Source organism: Ictalurus furcatus, chromosome 15 (genome assembly GCF_023375685.1).
Source record: "Ictalurus furcatus strain D&B chromosome 15, Billie_1.0, whole genome shotgun sequence".
Lineage (NCBI taxonomy): Eukaryota > Metazoa > Chordata > Actinopteri > Siluriformes > Ictaluridae > Ictalurus > Ictalurus furcatus.
Genome location: NC_071269.1, coordinates 11797642 through 11821365, shown reverse-complemented (window position 1 = coordinate 11821365; position 23724 = coordinate 11797642). Strand labels below are relative to the sequence as shown.

The window sequence follows — 23724 nt, the reverse complement described above, 5'->3', positions numbered from 1 at the left end:
GAGCGCACAAGTGTAGCAGGAAACTGAGTTCATATTTGGAATATCCTTCACTGAACTGTTTGCTCTAGATAACATGGGATAGAATTTCATACTTTTGCATACTGCTCAAATAATTTCAGTACCTCAACATTGTTAAAATCTACAAACACAGGAAATTAAACACTCCAATAGATATGAATATAAATAATGACTATTTCTTCAACCCTAGATTGAAAAACAATGGACCTAACAATGGTGCTTACAGAGCAGCCTCCTCCATAGAAGCTTCCTCTAGTTGTGAGAGAAAGATTTCACAGAAGTGATGGGTGTCAATCATTAATCTAATCATTTTCATAAACTGACCATTCTAAATAATGTTATGAATTTTTTTTTATGGCTTTATAGCACTTTTTGTTTGGGAAGTGTGTAATATAGCTTGTGAATACTGATTGTGTGGTTCACCTGAGTACTACCACATGCTCCTATCATCTTTCGCTTGTTTCTGGTCAGTCGTCCTCCTCATGTACTAACTACATGAGGTTCTGTAGGGATAAAATATTAAGGTTTTAGTACTTAGCTCACTGCTTTCCTATAACCAAAGGTGTTTAATTAATTATCTGACTTTATCTGACATTAATAACAACTATTAACTTTTTTATCTGACGTATTCTAGTTAGTGCTATAATACCCCAGTGTTCTGATTATAAAAATTATACCAAAAATGCCCTGAGTAATACTGTTATTAAACACAGTTTAGATGACCTGTTTTAGTTTACCTGGTACCTTTGAAACACATTCCTGATCATTTTAACCTTAATCAAATTACTGCCACAATTTATAAATCTACTACAGTTCACTGTAACGATACTTTTTTAAAGCATGATTAAACCATAGTACTTTTATAATAATTTTAAAATGTAAACTTTGTTACTATTGTTTTTGATCACCATTACAGAGTAAAAAAAAAAAGCACATTTAACTGCAGAAGACTGGAAACCAATTAAAATGCAGTATGTGGAAATGTTTTATTTATTTTTTTTACATCAAAAATAAAGCTGCTTCCTGATGAAACTCTACACTTCATGCGCTAAATTCTTTGTCAGCATCAACAATGTCTGAGACAGTGGAGACAGATGAGCATCCCTGGTCCAACTGATCAAATTGGCAAATTATGTGAGCCAAAGCCTGTGGGCATATCAACATTTTATAGCTCAACATCCCAACCGGTGTAAACATTAGCTGGCTGAGTGAGCTAAGATTTGATTTGGATTTACCTTTTTTTATATACTGTTGATAATGGAGGTGGTTAGATAACATAATTCCAAAATGCATTCTTCACCCATAGAACACTTTCAGATCAGTTGTAGGCATTGAAAAAAAAAAAAAATGTGTAAGGTAATTACTCAAGTAGTTTTCACAAATAACTTATTTGCTCTTACTTAAGTAATTTTCTTCATCACTACTTATTCACTACTCAATTGAATTAAGTACTTTTACTCAAGTCAGTGTGCTCTGTATTCTTTCCACCACTGGTCATCCTACAGCACATTAGAGAAACATCAGCCTTTAACAGATAGATTTTTTTTTTTCTGCCTCACTGTAAGGTGCTTTACATGAACGAATGTAAAAGATAATGCCTCACCCAGCTCAATGTCCTGGTCATCAGTGAGGATGAGGATGATGTTGGGACGGATGTTACGACGGTCTCGTTGGAATCGAGGCTTCAGTCTCTGTCCAGAGAGAAAGACGGAAGCATGGGCCGCTGCCACCATGGCCAGCAGCACCACCAACTGGCCGGTCGCCATGGCCATGACCTCTGATCTCTAGCCTTTGGTACCACACCTGGTCTCCTGTTCAGACTATCTGCTGCCTCAGTTCAAAGTGCCTGTGAAGACAAGATGTTAAGAGATGGACTACATTAGCAATGCATATGACATGGCAGGATCGATGCTATGATCCTTTGAATTAAATTGAATTTAAATGTATAGAACATTTTTAGGACATGTAAAATTTATTAAGATTGTATTCTGTTCTTTGGGACTGATTTTTGGTTTATGACCCTTAGCTTGCTTGTGAATTTTGAGACGTGACAGTTTGCTTTGCACTTTCAAGAAAAATAAATTAACTCTGCATTTACATCCACCACCTCTAGATTACATAACATAAATAAGGTATACAAATTATAATAATGACCATGAAATCAATGTCTCTCTATATACCAGACTTTATTCATAGCCTATTGACTGACAGGCTGCTCGTCCAGCAGCCGTTCCATGTTTAATATCTATATACATACGTACTGTATATTTAGATATAAAATGACGCAGATGACAGATCAGATGACGCAGATTTAGATGATTAGCAATGATTACATGTTTAGCATTTACTATTTGAGGAGTCCTTAATAACTCCTCAATAATAAATAAATAATAAAATGATCTCAGTTGGAATTATCTTAACCTGTTTTAATATGATCCTGAGCTGACAGGCAATGAAAAGTAAAAACTCCATCGTTTAAAACCTAATCTGCTTATGAAAAGACAATATTAGTGACATTTTATCAGAAAATTATACGTTTACGGTGGGAAATGTGTAATCACTTTGATCGTCAACATCATCCACATCAATCTCTCTAGTGTTATCTCCTGAGGCAATTTAAACACTTGCGGCATTTAGCCTCATCATCCCTTCACTTGACTGATGACGGTTCGTGCTAACATCGGTGAGGAAATAACTGCTGATTAATTCGGTGACTACTGCTCTATTGACTCAATTTTCCATATTTTTTTATTAGGTCATTTAAAAAAGTGAAAACTGTCATCCACTGTTGTGTGCACAGAGTATGTAAGCGCTCCTGCCTGTTTTGATGATGTGACGGAGCAGGTGCCTCGCGGACAGTTTGACAGCCAGTATCTGATTAGAAACTAAATTGATTTCACTATGGCATGCAGCTGTCCACCAATTTGATCAAAGTTTTCACTGCATGAGGAAATAACACTTTTAGACATCCTTAGGCAGACTGAGTATTTAACCACGGCATTTGTTAAACTGGCTTCTTACCCAATGCATGCAGGCAGCCAATGCAAAGTTAGAAAGTAAATAAAAAAAATTCCATCTTGTTTTGGTAAAAGACGGGTGATGGTTTCTCAAATACAGGTGTCTGATTTTTCATCATTTTGGCTGTTTGACATCTGAAAGGTTTTCCCACATATTCAGCAAATTCATCTAACAACATTAATCAATTCTCTTTAGTTCAAGGAGAAGATTTTTAGTGCAGACACGTTATCAAATAGATATAGAGCTTTTTCTGAGAAACACATGCATCACAAGACTTCAACAACTTCAAACCTGTGCTGACAAAAATATAAAAATACATACCATCACAGATACACACACACACACACACACACACCCTCACGCACCCTCACACACATATCAGAGAAGTGTCTTCCCGAAAACGCATTCATCATTTCAATCAATATGGGACTCCATCATTACAAATACGCATTACTGAGCAAGAGCAATCACAAGTCAATGAGGTAACGCAGTCCTGAAATGCAATTAAAAGGCCATCTTAGTGAAATGAGGTTTGACAAACATGACTGTAATTAAATCATTAACTTCTGTTTCAGCATTTACGAGTAGGCATAGTGTCAGGGCCAAGGGCAGATTTTGTTGCTCACATTAATTCCCTAAATAGTCATTACACACACGTCCTAAGCACCAGAGAGACTGTAGTGTATACTTCTCTGCCTCTTCTTCTCGTTCTCATTAAGCACAGCCGGTACACTGAAATATGATCTGGAGGGATGCAGACACACACAACGCAGTGTCCGGAGAAAATACACAGCGCTGTTCTCATGTATTGAGCATGAATTATTTAGTCTGACAGGATCCCCTCCATACACAAACTTCAAGACAAACGAGTGGGTACTGGATCTTAAGAAGCCATACAAAACTAGTCATAGTTACTCTTTAAATTCTGTTTCGCTTCAGATGAGCCATTTGGATTTTTAGTTAAAGTGGACCAATAGTTAAAAAAAATCTTTTGCTTAATTAAAACTGTATTTACTTTTTGCTCAGTTGTTTTTCTATTCAATATGAACAATATGTTTTAAACACATACCTAACAAGCTGAAATAAAAGTGCAAATTTGAAATATTTTTGTGACCGTCATTTTGCCTCCATCTGTTATTTGCTTTTATATGTGTGCCATCAGGAGGATCTCAACGTATGTTAAGAAATGCCATTGGGCTATTTCTATTTCATAGTTTCTCTCTTCTCTTCATCTTAGTTATAAGTAATGTCTGTGGAAATAGACTGGAATAATCTCACTTTGATACTGCAGATTTGTACCTAAGAACGGCCATCGTGTGTTCATGCCAGGACTCTTATTTACAATATACTGATATTATATACAATATACATAGACATACATTATATACATAGTTTATATACAATATACATATTCAACTGAACATTCTTTTGACACATATTTTTTTTTACTTTGACTTGAGAAATTTTGGAGAGTATTTCACATTTAATTAAAAAAAATAATGAAGACAACATTTGGGTTATAGAAGAGCTTTATCATAACAGTAGACCAAAAAAACCAACAAACCAACAAACAAACAAACAAAAAAAACGTCTAGCTAAAACCCCAGTAGATCCTTCACATGTACAAAATAATATACAGGATTTTCTAAATAGTCTGAATGACAGGTTTTTACTTTTATAGGACTTTTTTCTAGTAGATAAAATGACTTTCTCACTGTTAAATAATACAGCTGACCTTTAACACCTATTAAGCAGCAATATAACCAGTGTGTGTGTGTGTGTGTGTGTGTGTGTGTGTGTGTGTGTGTGTGTGTGTGTGTGTGTGGGGCAAGTAGAGGGAGACAACAGGAACCCCACAGAGAGCGTTTGCAGAAGACATGAGGAAGAAAGCTTGAGCAAAATGGTAAAATAGACTTGAAGCGTTGTGAGCCTTCCCGGGGGAGACCCACGTCACCCGATAAACCCACAGAGCCTCTCTAAGAGCTTTCCAGCTGCTCACTGTGTTACAACACACAACACATACTGCTTGTGTGTGTATAAGTGTGTGTGTGTGTCTGTGTGTCTGTGTGGGTCTGAGTGAGTTCTACCAAATATTTTCTCCCAACTGTTGGCAACAGATTAGCAACCAAGAACAACGCATTGAAAGGATTACTATTATGAAATAATTACTGCGCTCATGTTATTATTAAGTGTAAAAGCTTTTTGCTTAAAAAGGAGCTGACTGTGGGCAAATACAGACAGTTTCTCAGTGATGATTTGAATAAATACATTGTTTTGACTCATTCACACTGAACAAATAACAAATGAAGAACGAATATCTGAACAAAGGCTTGTGCATATGAAACATTAAATATGAAATCAATATAGAGTTTTAGCCACAATGGCCAATAATTAGTAAATTCCAATAAATAAAATCCATAAAACTACATACTAGCTCCTCCAGCAGTTAAAAAAAGGATCTATATCCATCTATCCATCTAACCATGTATCTAACCATGTATCTAACCATCTATCTATCTATCTATCTATCTATCTATCTATATATATATATATATATATATCTCAGCAGTACTTGTCCACAGTCAGCTCCTACTGAAAACTTTTACATCTTTTACTTTATTGTCTTTATATATACACATATACATACATACATACATATAATCTTTTTATTTAACCTGTGCGAGCCTGTGCAAAAATAATCATTTTATTTAATCTGTGCAAAATAATAATTGATCTCCAGTTTCAGGACCAGCAGTTTTAGTGGTAGTGTAATTGTAATGCTGAATGGATTTGATAATTGAGACACATGATAGATGTAACAGGTAGTGTACGGCCGGTCATTAGACATTAAATAGCAGCATGATCGTTAATTGATTAAACAAAGTAGATTAGATTAGATTAGATTAGATTAGATTAGATCGGTGAGGGGAAGATCCGTCTGTCAATGATTGTCGTCTGTAGATATTAAATATTGTTAAATATTAACTACATGATGAGAACACAGCCAGTTCTTGTCATGCGCTCTCCTAATGTACCTCTCTTTCTTCCTTTTCTCATTTCAGAATAAATCAAAGACAATTACCAGAAAGTATGAAATGTGTAGCTCTCTGAGCCATAACAACTACAAAATGCCCCTGTCTTTCATCTGTTTTCATTTTCCCTGACCCTCGGCTATGTTGTGCTCTCCACTGGAGCATCACTCTGAGAGACTTCACGCCAGGATGCCTTTATTTAAAAAAAATACCAATTTATTATGTTAGGGAGCGTGCACTGCATCGGAAGTACAACTCTTGTGACAAGCATCTGCTTGCAGCTTGCAGAAGACTTTTTCCTCAGAAAGTACTGAACTTGAAATGTAACTTCATTTGAAAGCTTCACTACTGACTAACAGACTGAAATAAACATATCTACACTAGGAAGAAAACACTAATGTTAAGGCTAAATAGACTTTCAAATATACCCAACTTTAGAGCAGGCACTTCCTGTCATCTCTCTTTTTTTTCTTCTCACTTGTCTCGTAACTGCCTAACCCTCTTGACTCTTTCACTTCTCAGTTGTCTCTCCCCTTCTCATACTCTTTCGTGCTGCAGCTCTCGTCCACAGGCTATGACTTTCATCCTTCTCTCCTTTCCCCATTCTACTCTCCTCTTGCTCTTACTCATTCTCTCCACAGTGCAAGTACCTCATGCTTTTGATGTCCAGGTTTTTGCTGTTAAAACAGGTTCTTGTCCCACATGGAGGCAGTTAGATCCAGATCCAGCGTGTGCGCAGACTACAGCTGCATCCCCTCCTAATCCTTGATAACACGATACCGCAGCTGCGCTCGTCTCCTGTCTCTCTCTGTGCTCTCTCTCTCTTCGCTCTCTTGGTCTGTCTCTGCAGGTTGCTGTGTTCTCACTATATCCCTCCCTCCTTCCCTCCCTCTCTCGCTCTCTCTGCACGAATCTACTCACTGTCCTGTTTGCTCACTTGCTTCTCCCTCCTCCTTTCAGACCCATCCTTTTCCTCTTCCCTTTCTCGCTCTTGTCTTTCCTCCAACAGCTGTGTTCTTTCTCTCGCTCACTCTTTTCCTGTGCTTTAGAATTCCCTCTCCATGCTTCCAAGCCATCTAATCTCATAGAACTGATGCGTTCGAACCTTGAGATCTGCTGTTTTTAATTTACCGCACCCCTCTCCCGCCCCCCTTCCAGCCACCTCTCCCCTCCTTTGCTCCCAGATGTCTCTCATAAACTGTTAACAGAGCATCCCATCTGTGCCCTTCCTCCATGAACAGCATTTGCGTATTCCCTTCCATCTACACCCATTAATGCGATGGCAATTACATCTACATGAACAAACAGCATTTGATCTGTGCTGGAAGCCTTGTTTATATTTTTTTCTTCAAATTACCATGTGAATTCATGAAACATGCACATGATAGCTGTGCGCAGATTGAACACTGCAGATCTGACACGTTCTCCTGAGCTCGAGTAAATCTTAGATTCAGCAGGAATCATAAATTGCACCTCATTCTTAGAAAAAAAGGGGGCGCATAACGAATGGGGTGCTATCGAGGTATCCAGCTAATTATATTATTTCTCCATGTTGTCCTGCATCATTCCAAAAACAGAAAAAGAAGACCTCCCTCAGAGATTTAGCTAGCTTAGTAATGTTATACCAACAAACTGAATATTAACAAACTGAATAAGCAATTAAGCTGTGCATTTGACTTTTCATTAGAGAAGATGGGTTCTGTCACTCTCTCTTTCAATGAAGTTAACTCTTCATTGCAATGGTGCAGTTACATTAAATACAATTGGGTGTGCAGTTAAATAAAACCAGAACAAATATCAAGGTATCTTTATCATAGAGTATTCCACACTGTGCTTTTATTTCTGAACATCATAATAAGTTAGGAGCTTATAGATAAGTCTTTGAATGTCTGATTCTCCAAAACTGGAGATTGTGAGCCCATGAGTTATTGAGCTGGAATATTGGAGTGGTGTGTATTTTCAAAATGCAAATTCAGAAACATGTTTTTTCCCCCCAACCAATGTTGGGGCCAACCAACCAAATAAAAAAATCTAAAAACATAAATATGTAAATGTCCATTTTATTTGGTTTTCAATGTGTACATAGGAAATTAATTATGGTAATTACGACTTCTAAATTCAGCAAGGAGCATTTCTCAGTCCTTTCCCTATTTGCATTTGACCTTGTGGCTTGTTTCTGTATTTGTCATTTTAAATCTGTCTTGTGCCAACTCTGTTCATGTACATTCTGGTTTATGCCTGTTCCTGGAAAAGCCCTAATAGAGCTTATAATGATGGCTCTTCATCATTACATCAATAGTAACATAATATGGTTACTATCCATTTTCTGTACTGCTTATCCTACACAGGGCACAAAGTGGGGGACACCCTGGATGGGGTACCAACCCATCACAAGGCACAAACACACACACACCTGACAATTTGGAAATGCCAATCAGTCTACAAAGCAAGTCTTAGGACTGGGGGAGGAAGGTGTAGCACCCAAAGGAAATCCCTGAGGCATGGTGAAAACATACAAACTCCTCACACACACACACACAGACAGACAGACACACACACACACACACACACAGACAGACAGACAGACAGACAGCAGAGGCAGGACTCGAACCCCCAACCCTGGAGGTGTGAGGCAAACGTGCTAACCACTAAGCCACCATGCCCTGATTATGGCCACTAATTAAGAAATAACAATGCTTCACATCATTAGCTAGGCCAGAGGGCAAATAAAAGTTTTAGTATGCTGCCCACATCCATGTTTTGGTTGTCTGGAGATCTATATGACAAGGTTTAAAAGTGATAGCTGTAAAATAATAACATATAGTAAGCTAGTTATCTAATTACATGCATTACTATAGAATCAACAAATGAGTTTATGATTATTAACCTCTTCTGATAAAGTTTCTAAAGAAGCACATCATTTTTTCTCTTTAAAAAAAAAAAGTCAGCAAGTTCCTCATCAGGGTTTCAGCTATGTTACATGGTGTCCTGTAATCACATCACATGTAACAGATTTGAGTCTTGCTAGTGTCTTTTTCTCATAATATGTTGAGCCACGAGATGACTGTATATTGTGCTATCAGGAGAGTTAAATCGCAGCTTTGTGGTGCACTTTATTTTGCTAGGGATTAGTCAGAGTGTTATCCATTCTTGTTAGTTAATCAGCCTAGTAAAAAGGGTTCTACTCTCAGTCAGACATGTGTGACATGTGTGACATGATACACTCTTAAAAATAAAGGTTCTTCAACAGTTCATTAAAGCACCATAGGTTCTGCAAAGAACCTTCTTCTTGTCAAGAACCAGTTTTCATTGTTTGGCTTTCCTGAGTTGAGCTATATGGTTCTCTGGAGATTAATGTAGTTCTTTATGTTTCATTAGAGCAGTTCAGTTGTTCAGAGCAGTGTATTGGTTCTTCAAGGTATCATCCCTTAACAGGTTAAAGTGAACCCTATAAGGTTCTTTGTGGGATTGGAAAAGGTTCTCCTGGCATCACTCTTAAGAACCTTACTTTGGTTCCTTAAAGCACTAACAGGGTTTTTAGAGAACTTATGATAACATGGTTCCTTATGGCACTGCTGTTAAGAACCATTTCTGGGTTCTTTAAAGCACCAGCAAACTGATGGTTCTCTAAGGAACTTGAGAATAAAAGGTTCTGCAACTTAAAAGGGTTCTCCTATGGCATCAGGTTTAAAAACCTTTTTTGATTGTAATTGGAACCTGGATTTTTAAGAGCGTTAAGCTACATACTACAAATGAAATTTTTTGTGTGTTATTAACCATTAGTTATTTTTCCTGGTTGTTAAACTTACTTGTCCACAGGACAAACTATGGATAATACACTAATAGTATGGACAGTGGACATCTGCTTGTCCCGAGCATGTGGGCTATTGATTTGTCCCCCTATGGGTAAGTTATAGGAAATTAGCAAGAATAAAAAGAAACAGTGAAAACCACCTTCCTTGTACTTTTTTGTCTGTTTTTCTCTCTTTCACTATTGTAATTCTACACATGGGGTAGAAATACACATTAGTCTGAAATATTAAATGCCTCAGTAGATTCCAGATGTAAAAACAATAGTATTCCTGTTTGTGGACATCAGTGAGATATCCAGTGCACTAGACTTATAACTCTGAACTGTCTGATCATAGAGACAAGTAGTGAATGAGACAGGATTCTCCTTCTGTCAGGGAGGGAGACACACACACACACACACACACACACACTGAACATCAAGACATAAAAATATTCTAGATTCACAAACATACCAACATAAAGCCCATTTCAACTGACTGTCCAAACCCAAAATTCTGCACATTTTCATGTGACCACATCACACTGGTCACATGAATTCCTAAGAGAGAATTATAACATTATAATAGCAATACATGAAGATGAATGGGCCGTCCTTTTGATAAAGGCAGACCACACAATGGAAAATATGAGGGAAAATTAAAAAAGGAACTGAATCAAATTGCCTTCTTAATTAACTTTGTCCATCTGCTTTCCTTATCGCACTACACTAGGACCTTAGGATCTGTCATTCAGATTGTGTGTGTGTGTGAGTAGACAGAGCTCATGAGTATTCTGATTAGCAGTTAAGTCCTACCAGTGGAGGGGGTGAGTGGGAACAATAAAAAAAAAAAAAGTGGAAGGGTGGTAGTGGTCTCAGTGGTTCCAGATTACTGTGCCTGTAGAAACAATGTACAGGGGACTCCAGGAAATGTTCTGTGTAGAGACCCTGTAATCTGTGACTACAAACAAAAAAAAAAACCTAATTGAATTTTTCTTCAGTAAGTTCTGTTGGTGTATTGACATGAATTGTCCAGCAATATACTATTAGTGAATATGACGGTATGAGCTGTGCTTCTGGGGGGCATTTACATATGAACAGATCACGATCATGGGCTTAGAGATGAGCAGAATTGAGAGTGATAGAAGCTGAAACACAGTAGCTGGCTTCAACAGCTAGTTTTAGCTGGAGTTACATAACTATAGCTTCTGGCGTTCTGTGACATATTTGCTATATATATGTATATATATATATATATATATATATATATATCGATTCTGCATGCAACTTATTTGTAACACATACTACACAGTTATTATATCAGTGCTCTATCACAAGTGTATGCTGCATATCAACATATCCATCATGCACATGAATGCTCTATATGCTACGTTCCACCAACTTAATTGAACCAAGCCCACCTCTACCACTATGCACTTTTAATAAGATTGGCATGTAATAAATAATTTTGCATCTTTATGTGTAATGTGTGTGTTTTTCATTATATATAGTCATGGATATGCCGTAACCAACTCAGGACTCCGATTCCCAGCACAGTACGATTCTTATGCTTTCTTATCTTTTGTTATTGTCTTATGGTTAAGTTCTTTAGTCCTTGTAGCTCTGCCTCATGTTCATAGTTCTTGTTTTAAGTTTGTTTGTTCATTAAACTTTAAATCTGCACTTGCATCTGACTCGCATGCACGCCCGTTAGATGACTCGGAAGAGTGGTCCAAAAATCCATCAAACTGTTGTCAGAGACTGGTGGACAATTGTGCAGTTATTTCTGCTAAAGGGGTCAATACTAGCTTCTGAGCCCAAGGGTGTACTTACTTTTTCCAGGCAAGACTATCACATTTATTGATATTTCTGTTGAATAAATGATTGAAAAAGTTATTGTCCCTTGTGGGTTTGTTCAAGTATATCATCTTTATTAATAGGCCCTGTTTCAAAAATGATCAAATGTTTGCTTGTCCAAATATGTCAAAAAAGCCAGCAATATCCATAGGGTGTACATTTTTTTTCACATGACTGTATCTTCATTGTTTACTCTGACATGTAGAACATGTTATCACACAGTCTGTTACAGAATTATTATTGCGATCATCTCATACATCGTAACAAGTAATAATGGTAAATGACAGTGTAAAACTGTCTTAAGGCAAAATAAACTTGTCATTGATGACACAAAAACATAAATAGAAACAAAATAAGTTCTCACACTGTCCAAAACCACACACACCACATGATAAACACCACCTCTGAACTCATAGGCACAAAATTCTGAGAAGGAGAATTTACAGCATTTGTAAAAGACCTGCATTACCGTATCATGTTACCACATGACTTGCATGGCTGGTTATGTTTGCAGAGAAGAGGAGAAATTATTTCATAAGCTTGATAAGTCTAATCATATATGACGTAAAGAAAAAAAAGCACAATTTGTACACATGAAGTGGGCTATGTTGAACATGTTTAATAAAGAGGCAAAATTATTTATAACACAGTGAACATATTCAAATAGTATAGTGATGGAGGTGGGCGTAGTTCAATTATACAGGTTCAGAATGAGACAAGCAGAGCATTCGAGTGAATGTTTCATCTACATTTATTCATTTAAAAGATGCCTTCATCCAAAGCACCTCATTTCATCCCAAATGAGGAAATACAAGCAAAATTTGATTGTATTCATTTATTGATGTGCATCATATAATTGTGACAGTATATTGATATTTATCATCTAGACACTGCTGCAAATAAGTTGCATGCAAATGTTTTCTTTTTTTCTGTGATACTTGGTTGGACAGTGAGATTTGTGGTTTCTTGGTATCTTTACAAGCTGATCTTATTCATATTAAGAGAGAGAAGAAAGAGAGACTAGTGAGGAAATGACTGTTATAATGAATAGCTGTTATAATGTAAATAATAACAGGAACTAGCTTGTTTCAAAACAATGTAAAATGTGTCATTCTTTAATTTATAAAAATGGTTAGCAATTGTTGGTAATGAACAAACCAAAGACAACCATGTAAAGGGAAAACCCTGAGACAGTATAAGCTAGAAACGCATAAGATGAACCCATCTTCCATCTTTTAATATTAAATTGTTATTAATCCCAGTAGAGCTCAGGTCATACATGGGGACCAACCAACAGTACTGATGGTGTTAAAAATATACAGGATGTGAGATTTGAGCTTACGAGAAGTACAAGTCATGATATAATCATACTGTAACATAAGAGGGGTTTAGATTGCTGCTGACAAATAGCTTTTGACATAAGCCGTTTATGCTGCTAAGGCATTCTAGGAGCCGACTTTAGCTTGCTACTCAAACTATGATTTACTTTCAACTTTCACATTTGTTCATATTTACACGTGTATTTTCACATTCAGTATGAATGTACTGAAGAATTTGTGGAAAGCACACATTGTTGTTTGCTGTGAAAGTCCTATTATAGAGGATGCAATGTATATGCAAATTTCATGAAATCCAGTTCCTGCTGTGTTTAAAAGTATTTAAAATGCAAATTGCATGAAATGCTGAATTTGTTATACATTTCATCCTGTGTAATAAGACTTTCACAGCAAACAACAATGTGTACTTTCCAGGAAGCCTGCAAAAGCTGCATGTTTGAATCACACGAAGCCTGAACATTAGCGGTAAAGGCATACTTCCTGTGTTTTGAGCATGAAAACACCAGTTGATTCAAGGTGGACGATGGGCTTCTTTAAATCCATATTATTGTTTGCAGTGTAAAACCTTGCACTGATTGATCAGAGCAGTGCAGTAGATAAGCTGCAAACCATTTCCCAGAGGAAAAAGGACTGTGAAGGTTCTGGAAAGTAGTGTGATCAGTCTTTAGATAACAAGAGAATATGAGGTTGACTCGGGCATGAGAGCAGGGAGAGGAACACAGAGCTCAGTTCAGGAGCTACTTCATTTTGTCTCATGGAGAGAGAGGTGGAGGGGTTGGATGAAGTTGTGGCATGAGAGAAAAAGAAGGAGGGAGGGTGGCAGTGCGTAACAAATCATTCTGCAGACATCTCACTGTCCTGCAGGTCATTAATGGGAGATGGATAACTGCAGGAGCTGAAGCTGGCAGGAGGCAGACATAAGGATGTAAAAGAGAGAGAGACAGAGAGAGAGAGAGAGAGAGAGAGAAAGAGAGAGAGAGAGAGAAAGAAGCGGGGAAGGAATTAAGGCAACTATGATTGAATGGAGGAGTGATGAATGAGTTCTCGGTTCAGGAACCAGGCCCTCGAACTCCAAACTGAGATGTAGGCCTATAATGAAACTATAGACAGCCCTGCGGCTGGCACACACACACACACACACACACACACACACACACACACACACACACAGATTGATAAAGTATAGATTTCTTTCCCTTCACTTGGATATGATGTTCCTCCCTTAGCTGACAGAATTAATTTCCTCAAAGAATATACTATATATTTGTGCTGAAATAGCAATAAGCTGTAAAAGAATGTAAAAGAGACCTTCAAGAAACTTTCAAGACAAAAGTAAAGCTCTTCCAAGAGCATTTGAACATTCAAAAACACATCCAGCTCTCTCCTGCTGTTTCAGATATGTTTCACCTTTTGCCATATGATTACCTTTTAATATAAATCAGTGTATCTTTCATTTGTTCATACTACTTGAATGTATTCTCATGACTCAACTTGTATTGAAAGTTATGCAGGTTAAGGTTTAAAGGTGGTGCAAGTGTTCATAACCTTTCTTATGACTTATTATTTATGAGTTATTAAGACCAGAACCCAAAAACATCACCATCACTTTCTAATTTGTGCAAATGTCAATATCAGGCTCTTGTAGCTGGACTGACTGCTGTGTGACCTGTATACTTAATTTTGGTCAGTCAGTCTGTATTTCTGGATACTCTATATTTTCTGCCTCACTTATAAATCACGTTTGGAGAAAGAAAAAAAAAGTGTTTGCCAAATGAATAAGTACAAATGTAAGTGTAAATGTAAATGTAACTGCATGACTGTGCTTTAACACATAAATGTGTGATATGAGTAACTCATATCCTGGCTATTACACAGAATCGTGTGCAAATATTTAAACGGATATTAAAAGTGAGCTAAAATATTTTGTCATATTAAAAATGACTAATAATAGTACCAGACTGTCAGACCACCATTTTGGACTGCAAATGCTCTTCCTGGATAACTATACATTTGTGAACTTGTAAGAAACATTACAAATGTTTAAGATCAGTAGTAGTCGTAGTAGTAGTAGAGGAGCTTTTCTCAACTATTTCATGACTGATCTAATAATATACTAAAATATATTATTTTACTGATTTTACCACTGTACCCATAAATACAGTCTGGTATTAATATGGTTCATATATAATGTATATGATGTTGTATGACATTGCATTAAGCAACAGAGAGAGAGAGAGAGAGAGAGAGAGAGAGAAAGCTCAGCAAGATCACTAACAGGATGTGCATGTCAATGCTGTGTATTAAGCAGGTGCATTAATAGAAAGTCCTTGATGATACCAGCGATTAATCCTACTTCATTAGTGCCAGAGTCCTTGATCCTCTAATTATACATGCTAATTATAACCCCCCCTCTCTACACCCACATGCATAACCTGAATAGAAAGTCTGAAAGTCTCCTGTCAATGCAGCCATTTAATCTCTAAAATGAAATGAAAATGATTAATAGAAATCAGTCAACTTTGCTATTAATAAAAAGATAACACTGGTATGCATTTTGTGACTGGTCTGTAACTACAGGCTCAGATTAGTCACCAAAAAATTCATTTCATATTCATTGCCGTTATAGTATGATTAAATAAATATGCAAACTGGCTGCTGGAAAAATCACTGAAATCGATCACCTTAAAATGAGTAAGGGAAGAGCTGTAAACCCTATGTGCTCAGCATTTCTGAAGCTTACAGAGTCCTATTTCTATCCCGAAGACTACTGCTATCTTATGTAATACAATCCTCCTTAATACCTCATCAAAAATATTTTCATCCATCCATCCATCTTCTACTGCTTACTCCTTTTCAGGGTCACGGGGAACCTGGAGCCTATCCCAGGGAGCACAAGGCGGGGTACACCCTGGACAGGGTGCCAGTCCATTGCAGGGCACAATCACATACACACTCACACATCCATTCATACACTACGGGCACTTTAGACACGCCAATCAGCCTACCATGCATGTCTTTGGACTGGGGGAGGAAACCGGAGTACCCGGAGAAAACCCCTGCAGCACAGGGAGAACATGCAAACTTCGCACACACATGACCCCGGCGGGACTCGAACCCCAGACCCTGGAGGTGTGAGGCGGACGTGCTAACCACTAAAAATATATATATTTTTTTACATTTTTAATTTTAGGTGATATTTTACAACGCAAGTACATAGTCATGTCGGCAAAAATTATCAGTGTTTTTTTTTTTTATCAGAAGTTATCAGTGTCCCAATGTGTAGTGAACAGGGTCCTTACCTGTGCCCCAACTCATGTAGACGATATACTGATTCATGACCTAGAGAGATATGGAGCTGATTGAGACAAACCCTCAGTCTTGAAGGATGCAAACTAATTGGCTACCTGCACTACAAGGTATACAGTACACACTTCCCTAGACTGGTTTTCAAAACAAACTTCATCATTTGTCACACAATGAGCTTTTCAGAGTAACATACTGTCATTCGATTAAAAAAAACAAAACAGCACATCATAAGCATAGTATAGGCCAACACAGTTGGGTAACATGCTCAGGTCAAGAGTTAAGGTCTAGATACACCTAAAGGATGAGGGACACTCTTACACCAATGTACTCATTCTGTTCTGAACAGACAATAGTGAGGGGCTAAAGAAATCGTGTATATGTCAGCAGGAACAACCATGTCAGAACACAAGAGGTGGTCTACCATGCCACCTATTATCCACTTACAGTGCTGTGCTACAATGATTAATCCACACCTCAAGACCTTAATGTTATTCAGTCTCATGAAACAGTAGAATGTTTAAGTGACACACACTGTTTAAATGCCTGAGTAATTTACTTCTATTCAGTGGCACTCATCAGATTAGTGGCAAACATTTCTCAAGAATAAGTCACTTACTTTTACTACTATAAGACAAATTGAAAGAAAAAAACCCGCAGTGTAACACACTCTAAAATGTTACCCTGAGCAAATGTCCCTTTATATAGGTTCCCTTCATTTCCTTAAAGTATTCAAGGGTGAAACACAACGTTGCACCACCAATGAACCAGACTATTCACACAGCGAATTAACACCCTACACTACATCAAGCCAGGCTAAAGTGAACCAGGCATTAACACTGCGATTATTACAATACAGAGTTCATCCGGTTGTTAAAGTTTTTATTTCTGTGATTGGTGAGGCGATTGCCTCATGTAATACCGAGGAGCTTCCTTCCTATTGTAACATATTGAATCTCATGGAACACCTTGGCTACCATTTGTTTTGGCTTTCTCTTGGGCCTGGCTGCTTTTACGTTCATATTCTCATTTCTACTTCATTCTCGATCATCCCTTTCTCTACAGCTCTCACCTTCTGGAGAAGAAGGAAAGCAGAGAACAAATGAACACAAGCTTTATTTTTAATTCAGGGATGGAAAAAAGGACACCTGCAGAATGTAGATGGTTCCTGCTCACTTAATGGATTCACAGTACATGTGTAATTCACAAGACAGTGTAAAAGGCAAAGAGAGAAAAGTAGGAGATGAAAGAGAAAGCTGCGCAGATAGATAATCAGGGGTGAGACAGAATTGAGGGAGTTAGAGAGAGAGAGAGAGAGACCGTGTGTGTGAATGTGTGAGAGAGAAAGAACAGACCAAATGCTTCAAAATGAGTCCCAGATGAAGTAAAAGAACAGAATGTATTTTGGCTGATTGTCTTGACTGGCACTGAAGCATTATGATCATCATTATAGATTACATTCACTTAATGGTCAGGAAGTAGGAACACCATACTAATACTGGATACGATCGACAAAGTGTTGCTCTCAGAGCAGCCTCAATTCTTTGTGGCATGGATTTCATATGGTGTTGAACATTCATTCTGGTCCATGTTAACATCACATAATTGCTGCAGATTTATCAGCTCTTAATCTCATATTCTACCACATACCAAAGGTGCTTTATTGGATTCGAGAGGCCACTGAAGTACTGGAGTCAGTTTGAGATGACGTGCTTTGAGACATGGTGCATTATCATGATGAAAGTATCCATTTATAAGATGGACAGAAACAATACTCAGATAGGCTGTAGCATTCAAACAATGTTCAAATGGTATTAACGGGCCTGTTGTGTGTCATGAAATATTCCCAACACTATTACACCACCATCACCAGCCTGAACTGTTGACACAAAGCAGGCTGGATCCATGGATTCATTCTATTGACAACAAAAACTGATGTCTTTTGCATTCCGGGATGCTTTTCTGCTCAACATGATTGTAAAGAGTGGTAATTTGAGTCACAATAAGCTTACTGTAACTTTGAACTACTTTGGCCACCTCTCTCATCAACACATTTATTTTTTCCTATTCTGATGTTTGACATGAACATTAACTGAGGTTCCTGACTTGTTTCCGCATGATATTATGCATTGTGCTGTTACTGCCACATAACTGGCTGATTGGATAAATGCATGAAGGTACACATGGCTAGTGAGTGTATATTATAATTATACCATATGTTTGTGAATTATAGAAAAAAAACTGCTGCATGGATATTTTATGGATATGAATGCATTAGTTAGAAATTAATATCGCCTCTGCTGAGCATACATGTAAGCCAAATGCCTTACTGATCCAGAGGGTCTCTGGGTAAACATGTCCAGTCTTGCCTCTCTCTCCCTCTCTGTCCCTTCCACTTTTCATATGCAGTGAGAATATGTATATCCTTCTGAGCTCTTTTCACTCTAGACACAAAAAAGGCTTTCAAATTCAAATAGTACCATGGCAAGCTATTTTGCCTAACAATTGGCAGTATTTTCTCTCGTCCATTTAGAATCATTAAAGAGAGAGAGAGAGAGAGAGAGAGAGAGAGAGAGAGAGAGAGAGGACAGGCAGAGGGAGAGAAGGAGAAAGAAGGGGGAAAGTGTAATGTGCCACTGTGTACAGTGCTCTTGTTCAGATTTTGACAGCATGACCCAAACTTCCCAGGCCAGCCTCTCTGGAGCAGAAAGTGTGTCCGGTCTTGTTAGGAAGCATGACAATCGTGTGTGTTTGTGTGTGTGTGTGTGTGTGTGTGTGTGTGTGTGTGTGTGTGTGTGGTTTCCAGCTCCCCTTACTGTACACAGCTTCAACAAAAAAGCAACAGTTCACGCTTCAGCTAATTTTCACACACTGTACCATGATTAGGCTTACTATTCTCTTTGTACCCATCTGAAATATTCTCGTTTTCTTTTTGGCACATTTCATGTACAAATGTCAAACGCAATAGTTACATTTACTTAAAAGCTCGATGTAAATGCTCCCAGAAGAAGTAATATGTTTATTTAAGACGATTGGTGTATACATGATGTACATATTGTCTGTAAAAGCTTCTCTGGTCAAAATCAAACTCACAGGTAGCAGCCATCAGTGACATGGTCTTAAAATAGAGAATTAAAAAAACAAGCCTGTTGATATTGAAACACTGTCTCCATGTTACCATGGCTACTACACAGCTTCACCTCTATGTCCAGTCTGAACTCATTGTTTAAACTATATTCATAGAGTGCTTAATTCACGGGTTTCTCTCCCTCTCTCTCATGTGTACACACACACACACACGCATACACACACACACACACACACACACACACAAACACGCACAGATAGAGAGAGAGAGAGAGAGAGAGAGAGAGAGAGAGAGAGAGAGAGAGAGAGAGAGAGAGATTCTTCACTACTCTCTAGCTGTGAGGCACACTCATTATCACACACCCACATATACACAGAATAATGGTGGTCAGAGGTAACTGCACTTCCAGCATAAGCAGTGCCATTGCCATGACAACTCTGAATATGTCCATTAGTTTTCATTAGTACTATGATAACACTCCATCAATCTCTCTCTCTCTCTCTCTCTCTCTCTCTCTCTCTCTCTCTCTCATTAACATCTTTCTCTGATGGACTTGCCAAAAGAAGACAACATCATGCTATCATAGACACAAACCCAGAAATTTGGATGTTTCAATTTGTTATGTGTTTTGCACATTGCCTAAAACATTTTTCCCCTACTAGTGGTCAAATTGCAGAAAAGGGAGGTGTGGGTTCTATTCACAAAGAGACTGAGAGTTTCGCTAAATTTAAATTGGAAATATAACAAATTTAAAATGCTCCGGACCAATTTCACAATGTATTTAAGTATCCATTTGCAGATAGCATTTCTTGGGCAATTACAAGGTACTGCGTTACGATTGGTTTGCTTGATGTGAAAATTTGTCGTATTCAGATATTTTAGCCAGTTCAGTTTTGTCCTACTGCAGAGTTTGAAGTAATGATTGACATACTGAAAGTAGGATATTTTGCTTTGAAATGTAGTGGAGTAAAAGTATAAAGTCTGCAAAAATGGAAATACTTTAATAAAGTACAGATGCTAGAAAACTTCATTACTGTCCACCACTGGTCAGCAGCACAACAGCAATGCACTTTCGAACCAAGTGCAAAACATTCAAATACTGTATGCCTTTAGGAATATCAGCTCAGTTCAGACTTTCTATTCTCCCGTCTGACCAACACTGTCCTACTGCTATTTTATTAGAATGAAAGGAGAATTTTATTATAGCCTTATCTTTCTTTTTTTTACACTGTATTGTGAATCCATCATGCACTCATACACACACACATTTATTATTTCAGTTCAATTCACTATAAATCAGTGAATGGACATTGTCACAAAGCAGCTTTATAGAAAAAATATATATATATATATATATATATATATATATATATATATATATATATATATATATATACATATACATACACACACACACACACACACACACACACACATACACACATACATATATAGCATCTCACAAAAGTGAGTACACCCCTCACATTTTTGTAAATATTTGATTATATCTTTCCATGTGACAACACTGAAGAAATGACTCTTTGCTACAATGTAAAGTAGTGAGTGTACAGCTTGTATAACAGTGTAAATTTGCTGTCCCCTCAAAATAACTCAACACACAGCCATTAACATCTAAAACCGCTGGCAACAAAAGTGAGTACACTCCTATGTGAAAATGTCCAAATTGGGCCCAAAGTGTCAATATTTTGTGTGGCCACCATTATTTTCTAGCACTGCCTTAACCCTCTTGGGCATGGAGTTCACCAGAGCTTCACAGGTTGCCACTGGAGTCCTCTTCCATTCCTCCATGACGACATCACGGAGCCGGTGGATGTTAGAGACCTTGTGCTCCTCCACCTTCCATTTGAGGATGCCCCACAGATGCTCAATAGGGTTTAGGTCTGGCGACATGCTTGGCCAGACCATCACCTTCACCCTCAGCTTCTTTAGCAAGGCCAAGGCAGTGGTCGTCTTGGAGGTGTGTTTGGGGTCGTTATCATGCTGGAATATTGCATACCGATCATGCTCTGCTTCAGTATGTCACAGTACATGTTGGCATTCATGGTTCCCTCAATGAACTGTAGCTCCCCAGCACCGGCAGCACTCATGCAGCCCAAGACCATGACACTCCCACCACCATGCTTGACTATAGGCAAGACACACTTGTCTTTGTATTCCTCACCTGGTTGCCACCACACACGCTTGACACCATCTGAACCAAATAAGTTTTTCTTGGTCTCATCAGACCACAGGACATGGTTCCAGTAATCCATGTCCTTAGTCTGCTTGTCTTCAGCAGACTGTTTGCGGACTTTCTTGTGTATCATCTTTAGAAGATGCTTCCTTCTGGGAGGACAGCCATACAGACCAATTTGATGCAGTGTGCGGTGTATGGTCTGAGCACTGACAGGCTGACCCCACACCCCTTCAACCTCTGCAGCAATGCTGGCAGCACTCATACATCTATTTCCCAAACACAACCTCTGGATATGACGCTGAGCACGTGCACTCAACTTCTTTGGTCGAGCATGGCGAGGCCTGTTCAGAGTGGAACCTCTCCTGTTAAACCGCTGTATGGTCTTGGCCACCGTGCTGCAGCTCAGTGTCAGGGTCTTGGCAATCTTCTTATAGCCTAGGCCATCTTTATGTAGAGCAACAATTCTTTTTTTCAGATCCTCAGAGAGTTCTTTGCCATGAGGTGCCATGTTGAACTTCCAGTGACCAGTATGAGGGAGTGTGAGAACGATGACACCAAATTTAACACACCTGCTCCTCATTCACAACTGAGACCTTGTAACACTAACAAGTTACACCGGGGAGGGAAAATGGCTAATTGTGCCCAATTTGGACATTTTCACTTAGGGGTGTACTCACTTTTGTTGCCAGTGGTTTAGACATTAATGGCTGTGTGTTGAGTTATTTTGAGGGGACAGCAAATTTATACTGTTACACAAGCTGTACACTCACTACTTTACATTGTAGCAAAGTGTCATTTCTTCAGTGTTGACACATTAAAAGATATAATCAAATATTTACAAAAATGTGAGGGGTGTACTCACTTTTGTGAGATACTGTACATATATACATATATTCAGGATATAACTATAAAAAATTTAATTTATGGCAAGGAAAAACTCCCTGAGATGAGGAAGAAACTTTGAGAGGAACCAGCCTCAAAAGGGAACCCATCCTCATCTGGGTAACACTGGATAGTGTAATTATAAATAAACCCCTTTTATATCTTTTCCCAGTTTTATTTTACTACTACTACTACTACTACTACTACTACTACTACTACTACTACTATTACTATTATTATTATTATTATTGCTGTTGTTGTTGTTATGGTCACTATTAATATTAATTACTGTTCTTTAATTTCCATTCCTCTGTTCTTATCTTCCACAGTCTTCCAATCCACAGTTCTCTTTTCTATAATGTTTTTCTTTACCTACATGCGGTATAATCATTGCCAATAAAGCTTACTGAACTGAAAAAAGGTGATCTAATGAATATGAAAAAGGTGATGACAGTGTTATGAGGAGGATTTTTTTTTTATGTATGCAAAAGTACCAAATTTTTAATCAAGGGGAGCCCTGCCTCGCTCTCTCTCCCTCTATCTCTCTCTCTCTCTGAATGCATGCTGGGCGCGAGTGGGCGGAGCATGTTGAGTGTGATTGTGTTTGTCGCTTCCTCTCATCTTTTTTCTATCTGTGATATTTATTTATTTATTTATTTATTGTTGATAGAGCATTTAATATCTTACTTAAAAAGAAACAGAGTTTACCTGTGTGCTATAGGAGGGTGTTTGGGCATCAGCACCAGCATTTCGCTTGGGAGCATGGCGGCCCAGGGCAGTAATGTGTTTGATTCACTAACATGGCGGCACAGAGTTGTGGTGAGTGGTGAGGGTGCTAGTGTAGAATACTGCAGCCTGGCTGCGGGGGAGGGGGTCAGGCATGAGAATATTATGGCGGTGTCCAGAATGAATAGTGCAGTGGTCCTGTTTTTGAACACCGTGGAAAGGGCGAATGAGTTGGCTGAGAAGGGCATTGTAATCGGTGGGTCACGTACCAATGTGCTCCTTCTCTCAACTCCTTCCCAAAAAGTCACACTTTTAAACATCTCCCGTGTCATTAAAGATGATACATTAGCTACAGAGCTCTATCGCTATGGCAAATTTGTTTCCCTGATTAAAAAGATCACAATTGGGAGAAAATCTAACCTGGTCAAGCATGTGGTATCTCAGAAGATTCGCATACATGATCCAGAACAACAACA

At 38.2% G+C, this 23724-nt stretch overlaps 1 protein-coding gene across 6 annotated transcripts in view; it reads right to left on the bottom strand.

Moving 5' to 3' along the window:
- Positions 1–23724, bottom strand: part of sulf2b (sulfatase 2b) — a 155834-nt gene that overhangs the window by 42046 nt on the left and 90064 nt on the right. For 5 of the 6 annotated variants that reach the window (XM_053644212.1, XM_053644210.1, XM_053644214.1 and 2 more), the window contains one exon: positions 1622–1864. In XM_053644212.1, coding sequence (XP_053500187.1) covers positions 1622–1790 — 169 coding nt within the window. In that variant the 5' untranslated portion in view covers positions 1791–1864. Of the gene's footprint in view, positions 1–1621; positions 1865–6718; positions 7210–23724 lie in introns of those variants that run through there. The other variant, XM_053644211.1, reaches the window with a different exon arrangement.